Source organism: Rhizophagus irregularis, chromosome 16 (assembly GCF_026210795.1).
Source record: "Rhizophagus irregularis chromosome 16, complete sequence".
Classification (NCBI taxonomy): Eukaryota; Fungi; Glomeromycota; class Glomeromycetes; order Glomerales; family Glomeraceae; genus Rhizophagus; species Rhizophagus irregularis.
Genome location: NC_089444.1, coordinates 2,764,498 through 2,776,789, shown reverse-complemented (window position 1 = coordinate 2,776,789; position 12,292 = coordinate 2,764,498). Strand labels below are relative to the sequence as shown.

Genomic DNA, 12,292 nt, shown 5'->3' with positions numbered 1-12,292 from the left:
TGCTTGTGGTTCAAGTTCTTAAAGTTATTTAAAGACTTTACATACACTAAAAGAATAACAAAAGTGCAACTCACAATATTAATATAAATAATAATCAAATCACTCTTTATATATATATATCATTACTAAATCCTTTACTAATGTCTGGTATACTTGGTTATCTCGCTTGTTGTCGAGGTAGAAACAATGATAGTCGTCTAATTAAAAATGTAAAAGAAGGCACTCGACCTGAAATTAACGTTTCAGCTGATGAACTTTTTCCTCGACCTATAATTGTAAGCCACCTCAAAGCTATTTTCCAACCAGCCAAAAATCAGTCGCGTTATTATACAGTTTGTGGTGAACCTGGAACTGGGAAAACTACACTGATCAAACTTGCATTAAAAGAAGTTGGTCGTGGTGTTGTATACGTCGATGTCCCTCCTTTTGTTAATGATTTTGGCGAAACATTTGGGGAAGCTATCAACTTTGCATTTGAGGAGGATGTCTCTTTAAATAATCAATTGAGACGAAAATTGAGCGGTACTAATAGTGAGTTTATACCGTTACTGCATTTTTATAACATCCAATTGACCTTAATTTCTTTCTTGATAGATGAATCTGATGAACCGAAGTGGGTGAGGGCCTTGATAACTTTTCAACTTGCTGCTAAAGCATATAATGTCAAATACGATATACCTGCGGTTATTGTGTATGATAATGTTGACCGATTAGATCCAAAAACCATTCGTATCCTTCAAAATAGTGCCAAAGATAATGCTGATAGCCAAACATACATTGCATTGTTTGTCAGCAGTGAAGGCTCAGTTCTAAAAATAATGGAAGGTAATATAGTCATTATTTTTTTCTCTCTAAGAAATAGTGTGATTTATTGTGCAATTCCTATTTAGGTAATTCTTCCTCCTACTCACGAGCATTTGGTCCGATTGAAATTGGCGATCTTACTAAGGAAGAGTCGATAGAATATCTAGTCAGCAAGCACAAAATCAAAGAAGAAGCAGCAACTAGTTTATGAGTTAGCTGGTGGTCGTATTATTGATCTAAATCTTGTTGCAGACGAATTTCTAGCTGGACAATCATTTAAAGGTAAGAATTAGTTTGAGTTTATGCAATTTTGTTTTGGATTAATTACATAGCTCTTTTCCTATAGTTATTAAACAGGCAATCTTAAATATTACTGAGAAGAAACTTCTAAGAGCACAAATCTGCCCAAAACAAAAATATCATAAAGTAGCATGCCGAATTATTAATTCTTTATTGACAAACAAAGAACTTAAATATATAAAATATTTACAATTTTTTGATAATGATGAGGAAGCTGATGAAGTATTAGAAAAGAATGTATTTGCATACCATCCAGGAAAAAATATTATTACATTTCAGTCCCAGTCAGTAGAATTATACATTAAAACAGAAGCTGATGATTTTGGTGTTAAGCTAATTGATACCACCCCTGCTGATGAAGATAATTATGCGTATGCTATAATCCAAGAGGAATATCTTCCTATCACTAAAGAGCCTTCACATCAACATTCATCTAATTTAAAATCTCCTAGAGAAAATTATTGAAGTAAGAATCATAGTCCAGTTTCAAGCAAAAATAATGTAAATCCTAATCAGCATTCTGAGAACCTTCAGAAATTTCAAGAGAGCTTTCAATACCACAAATCACGTAAATAACAGATGAAATTATAGAACCCAAAAGTGGAGAAAATGAGATCAAATATTCTTTATATATATGAAAGTCAATTCTTTTAATGCTTATAAAAAAGTATTATATAATGTATTTTGTAAAATAAAAGCACAAATACACAAATCTGAAGTGGAATCTTATTATTATATTGTTATTTAAAGTAATAAAAAAAGTCAGAAGCTTGACTAAGTTAAAAATAAATTGGGATAGATAATGTTCAAAGGAGGAATAAAGCGTGAAAAATCATGCCCACCATTTTACATAGTAAAAATGAACACTACTTTACATTAGTATCCAAGCTATTATTAAGTTTACTATATAACCATAAACCAATATCATTTAATGTACTAATGAGACCATCCTTTTTCTTAATATTCTTTTCATAAAACCCCTGAACTGTAACTTTGTTAATTTTCTAATTTTCCCATCCACCAAGTGCACGGATTTCCATTACTACATGTAGCCACTTCTCCTCCAAGTTTAACCTTTTTTTTAGCCTGATTCGATTGAAAATTTCCTTGAATTAGGTCCAGGCAGAAAGGCTAGTGCCTTTGAATGAGAATTAATTCTATTAATGAAATGATTACTAATGTGTTTAGGCGACTTTTTTAGGGTTAGGGTTAAGCTCTTTGACGTAGGATTGGTTGTTTTTAACTGACAGTTCATTTTTCTTATTTATAGATAGCTGGTTCTGATTTCAAAGCACTTGGAAGTTCAAAAACTAAGTTGTATTAACACTTCTTTATTTCTATTTTGTAAATAGATAGGTTTTTGAATAAAGTCTGAAACTCCAATAAAAAATGTTAGTATGACATTTTTATTTCTCTCCTGAAGGTTTTTGGCATCTTATTTTTGGTCTATGAACGAAACCTAATAAGTTTACTAAGCTGAAACCCTTTAAAAAAAAATTAAGAAGCTTTTTAAACCACAATTTTGTGATTTAGAGCTTCCTGTGGCACTTTTATGTCATATTAAGTTTAACCATCAAATTGTAGGTTTTTTGGTAGAATTTAATTTTGTTGATCATTTTTATTCACTAAATTTAAAAAAAAACACTTCAATCGCAAATTCACAATTCATTATAACACAAAAAAAAAAATTTTTTATTTTTTAAAGAATGTTGTGTTAACATGTAATAAGTGATTAATAAAAAAATATTTTGAAACATTTTTTAATTATTTTAACAAAAAAAATGTTGCGAAAACATTTTTTATTAATAAAGCAACATTTTTTAATTGTTTTAATAGAAAACATTGCGAAACTGTTTCTTTAATAATAATTTTATAAAAAAAATGGTTTTCACAAACGTTTTTAATTATTTTAACAAAAAACGTCGCAAAAACGTTTTTTATTAGGTCCATCACTCCTTTCGTCTTTCTTCAACTTTCCATTACTCCCTTTCGTCTCCCATCATCACTCCTCTTCATCTTCCCATTACTCCTTTTCGTCTCCCATCACTCCTTTCGTCTCCCATCACTCTTTTTCGTCTCCTATCACTTCTTTTTGTCTCCCATCACTCCTTTTCGTCTCCCAACACTTCTTTTTGCCTCCTATCATTCCTCTTCATCTTTCCATCACTCTTTTTCGTCTCCCATCACTCCTTTTCGTCTCCCAACACTTCTTTTTGCCTCCCATCATTCCTCTTCATCATTCCATCACTCTTTTTCGTCTCCCATCACTCCTCTTCATCTTTCCATCACTCTTTTCGTCTCCCATCATTCTTTTTCGTCTCCCATCACTCCTCTTCATCTTTCCATCACTCTTTTCGTCTCCCATCGTTCCTTTTCGTCTCCCATCACTCCTCTTCATCTTTCAATCACTCCTTTTCGTCTCCCATTACTCCTCTTCATCTTTCTATCACTCCTTTTCGTCTCCCATCACTGGTCATTTTTTTTTTACAATAACTTCCACTTAAAAGATCTTTCAAAAGTATGCCAAGCTCCCCCATGAAAATGACCTCTTGTTGATTATTATCTAATTTAAAAAGAATATATTAACATAAAAGTAGCGTTGCTATTTTAATTACACATAACTATAAAAAATAAACAGTTAAATTATTTTAAACATGTACATTTTTCTTTCTTTTTTGAATCTCTTCCTCTTTTTTGTGAGCGAGTCATTTCTTTAATAACATTTTGAATATCATTCACTTATTTTTTTTTCTTGTTTTTTTTTTTAATTTCTAAAATTTTTCGATCACTGCTTTGTGTTATATCGTCTTTCTTTTTCGTGAAATCGAAATTTTATCTTATCATATTAATATTTTGTTAAACATTTTTGTCATATTTATTTGTTAATTATTTCGCCATTTATTCACTTCAAAAAAATTCAGTCATGTGATCAAACTATGTAAAAAGATTTTGAGCTGAATTAAAAAAAAATAAAAATCTCATTTAAGAGTTTAAATATAAAAAGAATGGAAATAATAGTATTTATTTAATGTCTGAACTAAATTTTTAGCGTTGTATAAAAAAAACTAATTAAAGAATTTTTTTTTTAGTTTTGAAAATAAATTTTTGAAAAATAAAAAAAGAACGATCAAAAAAAATTATTATTTCGGTATTGAAATAAAAACCAAAAATAAAAAAAAATCTCAAACTCATTTTTCGGTTTGAACCGAAAAAACCGAAAATAAAAAAATTTTTTGGTATAAACTGAAAATAAAAAACTGATTAAAAAATTTAATTTGAAAAGAAAGGTCGAAATGAAAATAAAATTTTCGGCATTAAAAAAAAAATAAATAAATAAAATTTAATTTCATTCTAATAAGAACCGGTAAAAAAAAAAATAAAAAAGGTAACCGTGGCTAATCTAATTCCAGTTAATGGACTTTTAATTTTTTTTGCTAACGAAAAAATGTTCAGTTTTCTTATTACTACCTGGAATAGATCGGATCAGAAACACCAAGCGTTTCATGTTACACAACCTAAATTATTAAAGCATCGCCAAATTTTTTAGTTATATAGATATAAGATAAATATGGGATAAAAATATAAGTGGATAAAATAAAAAAATATAAATTCTAAAAATCATGATATGTATGATAAAAATTTGTCAGCCAAGATTTATTTTATTAAAGTAACAGATTTTTATAAGGTCTTATAGGTTTAAAACCAATAATTTCGAGAAAAATATGGGAGAAAAAAAACCTTAAAGGCAAAAAAAAAAATGAAAAAAATTGAAGTATGTTTCACCGCTGACACAATTTCTTTTCACTTGTTTTAAAAAGGTAACTATTTAGATTCTAAAATCAGGAAAATACATAGAATACTCATAGAATCTCTCGCTCACAAGATTTATCATTCCAAGAAATTTTCTCTATCAATTATATTGCACATGCATACTACTCATAATGTTAATTTTATCAGGACATCCCGATTTTTAAAGTAAAATTAGTCATATTTCTTGATCATTCAACAGTAAAATATTTTTATTTGATTTATTCTAATCAAGTTAATTGTACCGGAATTTATAAATTATCCATTAATCTAAAGGGAAAGACATGTAATAATAAAGTCTTAAATACGATTATTCCCTAATCTTGAAATAATTGCAATTTATTGTAATTATTATTATTCTTTTTATATCAAAATTTATTTTATTTATTTTTATCATTCTAAGTTACCAATACTTGGTAAATTAATGTAACTTCATTTTCAAATTCCTAGTAGGTATCCAAATTTTTACCTATAAATAAACTACCCTAAAACCTTTTTAACAAAATTATTTTAATGTTTATTTATTAATACTATAACCTGCTGGACACGTGAGCAAAAATTATTATTAAATCAGTCAATTAACTTTAAAAATTAGCTAAATCCTTTTCTTTTATCCAAGAATTCATTGGTTATTTATTGTTAAACAAATTTATATTTCTTAAAGATAACATTTATTATTACAAGAGCTGATTATGCAGTCAATATTTTAACATAAAAAAAAGAGAATAAATTTTATATATTTATGGTTTATTCCTCTTATTATTCAAAAGGTATGCTACTGGTTTGCTTCTTTTTTATAAATAATTTATACGCACGCCGCGAATATATTACTAATATTCCTCTTTCAAATTCGTTCATATAAAAAAACAAGTTAAACCGAAAATACTATTACTAATAGTCCACCAGAATTACTTAATAATTTAAATAGAATTATCTAAAATATAAAAGAAATCCCGTTCTACATTTCTTGCGATAAACCTCATCCTCAAACATCAATTCTATATTTGAGAACGAGGTTTTACCGCCAGATTATGACGGAATTTCCTGTATATTTTAGATATATCTGTTTTATAAGGAAATTTCTGTTTCTAACTAAATTAAAAAAAGGTAAGTATTTAATCGTGATCTTTATGAAAATGATAATTATTAAATATTCAGTGTTGTTTATTAATATCTTGTTAAATTATAAATTAGACAATAAAAGAAGTATATGACGCTTAATAGTATTTATAGTATCACAATTCTTACCTCAAGGTCTATATTTTAGATTATAAAATTTATTAATCTTATGTAATTATAGTACCAGTCAAAGTACGAAAAACGTAGAGGGATTAATTATTTCGATTATATGGAAGTAGAGAATTTTTTATTAAGTTTAATATACGCGACATTTCAGATCACGCGTCATGTAAAATAGAATATTTCCTATTTTATCATTTAACAAATAGTTTATTTTAATATCGTGCTAGTGTTATAGTTATAGGTGGAAGCGGTATTGGTAACTAGAGAAGATAAGTGTCGACTAGGGATAGGGATCAATAGATTTATTTTTTTTCAAATTACCAGCCAAAACTCAAAAAACTAGAAAGCGGATCAATGATTTTTCTATGAATAACAGGATGAAGAGGAAGAAGTCGAGAAAAAGGGAATAGTCATGGTTCAGATTCCATATAAATTTCTCTGTATTAATAAAAATTGGTGATTTTATTTTTTTCTCGTAATTTACTGCACCCATATAGTAGCCATAAAAGAAGTTTTCAATTTTTCGCTTTGAATACTCTGGAAAAAGAAACTTACGTTTATTAATAATATTAAATTATTATTTGGATTTTTAATTATTTAATAAAATCACACTATCAATATGAATATGATTTAACAAAGAATTTTGAAACGAATGAATTTATGTTGGGAAATTTATTTAATAATACAATGAGGAAATAAAAATAGGTAAAAAAAATAGGTAAATGTTTTTTAAAGCCTGACAATTGGGACTGAGCATAGCGTGAACGAAAGTAAATTGAATTAAACGTATGTTATTTTTTTTTCAAATTTATTACAATATATAATATATTTAATTATTTTTTATTTTTACTTTTGTAAAACAAAATACGAGTTTGATGTAAATGATTTCAAAGGTATTATTTGATAATATCAATAAGCATCAATTAATTAAGATAAAGAAAGGTATGTGATTTGGGCAATGCAAACTATACAAGTAAATATCCTTGAATTCCGCTAATCTGAAAAGATTTATTATTATTCAACTTTATTAATTTTATAGAAGATACTTAAAAGAATTTGAACCAGAGATTAATGGAAATCTCACCAAAAGCAATTCACGCAATTATTTGAGATCAGGTATTATTTCGAAATTATAACTTTTACGATATCATTTTCAATATCTCATTGCTTTCTCATTCCTTATTACATATATATGAGGGTACTTTCATATGAGTTTCCCGAAAAGATGAAAATAAATAGTAATAGGTCTTCACGTACCGCGTAGAGATTTAGAATACAGTAATTAAAAAAGGCTTTCTAAGCGGTATGATGAATAATTTTCTGTCATCGTCGTAGTAGGATAGAACAATTTACCTAACAATGAAAAATATATAAAATTAACTGAGGAAGAGAAAAGATTAAAATGAAAAAAAAAAGATTAAAAAGAGCGATAATATAATTATGTATTAAGCTATTTATTATTCATTAATAAATTGATTTGTTGTTAATTTTTTAATGGCGTGTATTTCAAAAAGAGAAGTTAGGTACTAAAATTTTCCCTTGATTGTTTTAAAGAAAAGAAATGAGGATATATTTTTGTGATCGCTCGTGATGGTTAGTATATATTTAATTTTTATATGAAAAAATGGAGAAAATTGTTAAATTAAAAACAATTCATATTATTGATAATTATTAATTATTGATATTAATGAACTAATAATTATATTTGCATCACGTTTAGGAAAAATTGACAGAACAAATTTTTGTCGCACAATTCGTGGCTAAGCAAAAAAATATTCTGGACTGATTATCATTGCTACGGAGGAGAAGGTTCAATCATAAACTCGAAAGTAAATTATTTATCTTTTTTCGAATCTAGTGAGAGCGTCGCACAGGCATTGCATGATCTCTTTAGGACCGCATCATTACACATGACTCGTTTCTTATGTTCATTCAATAAAATAAAACTTTATTTATGGAATAAATCATTGCCGGCAAATAATCCGCCGCAATGATATAAGCGATTTGAAAGCGTAAAAAAAACAAAAAATTTGAAAAAAGAAAAAGGGAAAATAGAAAATAAAAAGTGGTTATGGCTCTAACATAGACTAGACCGCCAAGTTTTAATGTAAAAAGTATATTATGATGTTTGAGAAGACTTGATTTTAATTTAGTGAAATAACTGGTTCAATATCTGTAAATTGTGCAACTTTTCCGATCGAACTTAGACGTACAATATAAGCATAAGCAATTACTTCGTTAGCAAAAGCTGGATCATTCGGGTCTGAAATGCCTGGCATGAAGCAGAAAGATACAATATCATGCAATTTATAATTATTAATTATTTGGCTGTAATTGTGTTGATTCTCTACTTCACCAATTTGTTGGTTATTAACTCTTCCAACCACATCAAATACTTGTATTGGGTTTCCATTTGTATCATATGTATTAAATCCGATTGTTATAGTTTCACTGGTAGCACCTGAATCAAATCTAATAGTGCCCGAACAAACTTTATCATTATGATTGCCATTAGTCCAACTCAAAAGTTTGCTTCGTGGGACACACATTGCAAATGGTACTTCATCGTTAAGAACAAAATCAATACATTTTTCGCTTGGATTACATTGTTGTTGGTGACTAGCCATTACATTATTACCATTTTTACATTGAACAGTCATTGAGGTCTCTGTTTTGCAAAAGGAACCTACAAACACAGGAAAGTTGCGGTCTGGACATCTAGCAACCGTTTCTCTCTTGGAAATAGTTGAAATAGATACTCCTGCAGTTGTTGTTATGATAACAACTAAAAAGAAAGTGCATATTTTAAAAAATCGAGCAAATAATGTTCTCATCATGAAGAGAAAAGAGAATGCAAAAATAAGTGTGTTTTAGGCTGTTCTTGTAAAATTTGTAAAATGATCTAGTGTTTTTAGTGTATATTTTTACGAAGAAAAGTGTTGTTATTTAAATATTTTTACAAGATGCGATTTACAACTTCATTCTCTTTATTAATATAGTGAGTATCTTTCATTCAATTAATTTTTAAAAAAAGTTATTCATATTAAATTTATAAAAGATACCGGAAGGGTATCTATCATAAAGATAAATGATTTTGAATTGTGCAATGCGGTACGTCTGCGGATGATTTATTCCGTGTTAGTATAGCGTCTCTATATTATTATGGCTAATATTATTAGTGCTAAAGGAATTTTGATCGGTAAGTTCATATCATGATGTTTAAAAAATTTAAAAAAAATTTTCGTCTAACACTTTTTTAATTGATCGATCACAAGATCTACATGATCATCTACACGTTTTTAATTTTAATTAATAAAAAAAAAAGAAATATATTTGAAACTTTATTTATTTTGATCAATAAAGATCAACAAAATCAAATACAAATATAAAAACTTATTGTTTGATGCCGCAAGTTTATATGTAGTGAAAGTGGCACAAAAATGAATATTTTGTACTGTACGTTTATAGCAATAGCTATAGCAATAGCTAATAGCTTTTTTTTTTTCGCAAATCAATATCTATAGCTATAGCTATATATAGTAATTGATATATTTACCATGGCAATTTAGTTCCCAGCAATAGCTATAGCAATAGCTAATAGCTTTTTTTTTTTTCGCAAATCAATATCTATAGCTATAGCTATATATAGTAATTGATATATTTACCATGGCAATTTAGTTCCCAGCAATAGCTATAGCAATAGCTAATAGCTTTTTTTTTTTTAAGCAAATCAACGTCTATAGCAATAGATATAGCTATATATAGTAATTAATATATTTACAATGACAGTTTTAGTTCCCATTTCGCAATTAATAAAAAACCATGATAAGTCAATTTTTATGATATAATATATACCTGTTCTGTTCCCTTTATGCTGGTTAACAATATATAACTTTAAAAAATTTTCTGACCAATTAATAAACTGCAATTTCTTACTAAATGTAGATTTTGTAGCTTGTACTGGATTTTGTTTAGTGTAATGCAAGCCAAAATTTGATACATGACCAAATCTACTAATATTCATTAGTGGTACTTTTTCTGATTAAATCATAATGATGATAATATATTTTTATACAAAGTTCTTCATATTGATGTATTATTATTAATAGGTATACAATAAAAATGAATTCCATATAATAGTTAGTGTTCCGAACGGGTCGGGTCAATTCGGGTGACCCGTCGGCGAAAATTTCGGGTCGGGTCATCAAATTCATGACCCGACCTCGGGTCGGGTCACAGTTTGACCCGACATAATATTTCTGGTCAGATGGGTCAAATATGTAAAAAAAAAAACGCTGAAAACGTTTTTTTTTTGCATTACTATTAAGAAAAAACGTTTCGGCGTTTTTTCATATAAAATTATTAGAAAAAAGACGCTGAAAACGTTTTTTTTTTGCATTACTATTAAGAAAAAACGTTTCGGCGTTTTTTCATATAAAATTATTAGAAAAAAAACGCCGAAACGTTTTTTTTGTATTAATTATTATAGAAAAAACGTTTCGGCGTTTTTTTATATAAAATTATTAGAAAAAAAAACGCCGAAACGTTTTTTTTTGTATTAATTATATTATAGAAAAAACGTTTCGGCGTTTTTTCATATAAAATTATTAAAAAAAAACGCCGAAACGTTTTTTTTTTGCATTATTATTAAGAAAAAACGTTTCGGCGTTTTTTCATATAAAATTATTAAAAAAAAAACGCCGAAACGTTTTTTTTTTGCATTATTATTAAGAAAAAACGTTTCGGCGTTTTTTCGTATAAAATTTAAAAAAAAAAACGCTGAAACGTTTTTTTTTATATTAATTATTAAGAAAAAACAAGAGTCCATCATTCATGGGGAGCTGTGAAATTTATAATAAGGGAAAAATGCTGTTTCAGCATTTTATATCAATTTATGAAAAAAACTGCTGAAATGATATTTTTTTCATATTAACCTAAGAAAAAAATGCCGAAATGGCATTTTTTTTATCAATTATTGAAAAAAATGCATTGACCAGCAGTCAGGTTGACCTGAAATATTCGGTTACTAGTAATATTTATTCTTTTTTTCTAAATAGTTCGATTTTAGTTTATTCCTTTATTTATTTTAATTAATATATTAAAAAATACTTTTAAATTCTAAGAATTTTATTTTTTTTAGTATTTTTAGTATGATTTTTACTTCAAATCACCAAGGGTGATCATCACCGTTGGCCAGAATTATCAATTTTTACCGGCACTATATTTTTTTTAATGCTGGTCGATCATCATAATTTCAGTCACCGGTGATCATCACCCCAATGATAGTTAGAAAAATTCTTTAGTATGATTTTTCTTATTACTGATTTTTTTTTCTATTTTAATTTTAGTAATGTTTTTTCTTTATCGATAATAATTTCTTTTAGTAATTTTCTGATATTCTTTTTCTTTTTAGTTTTAGTAATTTTTATAGATCTTTTTCCCGATTTTTTCTTAGTAATATTTTAAAAGCATTTTTTCAAATTTTTTTTATTCCCGATAACAATAGACTGGAGGGACGTTTTTTTTTACAGCTTCGGTAAATTTTTTTTTTGAGGATAATTTTTTTTCGATCATATTGTATCTCCCTGATAACAATAGCCTTTCTTTCATTTATTTATTATTTTTTTTTACATATTTTATTTTATTTTTTTAACGATAGATCATTCAGTAATTTTTTTTTTCATTAGAAATTTTTTTTTATTTTTTTAAATTTTTTTTTCCAACAATAGAGGACTTTGCCCTTTCTTTATGTTCGGTAACTGACATTTACTAATATTAATTGGTAATAGTTAGTTCCGGTTATAAAAAAAATTTACTTTTTTTTTGCTTCCTGGTACTAACTGGCGTCATTCTAATACTTAAGTAATAGTTCTATCGATTTTTTAGTAATAACAATAGGCTTTGGTGATAAGAATTTTTTTTTTGTAACAATAGATTTGATAATGGAATTTTTTTTTTTGATATAAATTTTTATTTTAAACGATGGTATAATCTCTGTAATACATTCGTATGATGGTATTCTTGGTGATGAGAAATTTATTTATTTTTTTTTGTAACAATTAATTATTCAGAATTAATTTTGTGATGAGTCTGTAAACGTATAAACCATAAATTCTATAATACTGCAACATTTGTTTAA

At 27.1% G+C, this 12,292-nt stretch overlaps 2 protein-coding genes across 2 annotated transcripts; one reads left to right on the top strand and one right to left on the bottom strand.

Moving 5' to 3' along the window:
* Positions 1–140: 140 nt before the first annotated feature.
* On the top strand, positions 141–1,569 carry OCT59_008348 (uncharacterized protein; the record flags this gene model as incomplete). The annotated part of the gene is made up of 4 exons (XM_066142388.1): positions 141–531; positions 595–825; positions 976–1,086; positions 1,151–1,569. The coding sequence occupies 4 exons, from the start codon at positions 141–143 to the stop codon at positions 1,567–1,569; spliced, it is 1,152 nt and encodes a 383-aa protein (XP_065999275.1).
* Positions 1,570–8,297: 6,728 nt separating this feature from the next.
* OCT59_008347 (uncharacterized protein) lies at positions 8,298–8,987 on the bottom strand (the record flags this gene model as incomplete). Its single annotated transcript, XM_025326744.1, has 1 exon — positions 8,298–8,987. One exon carries the CDS (start codon positions 8,985–8,987, stop codon positions 8,298–8,300), a length of 690 nt encoding a protein of 229 aa, XP_025174639.1.
* Between the last annotated feature and the right edge of the window lie 3,305 nt (positions 8,988–12,292).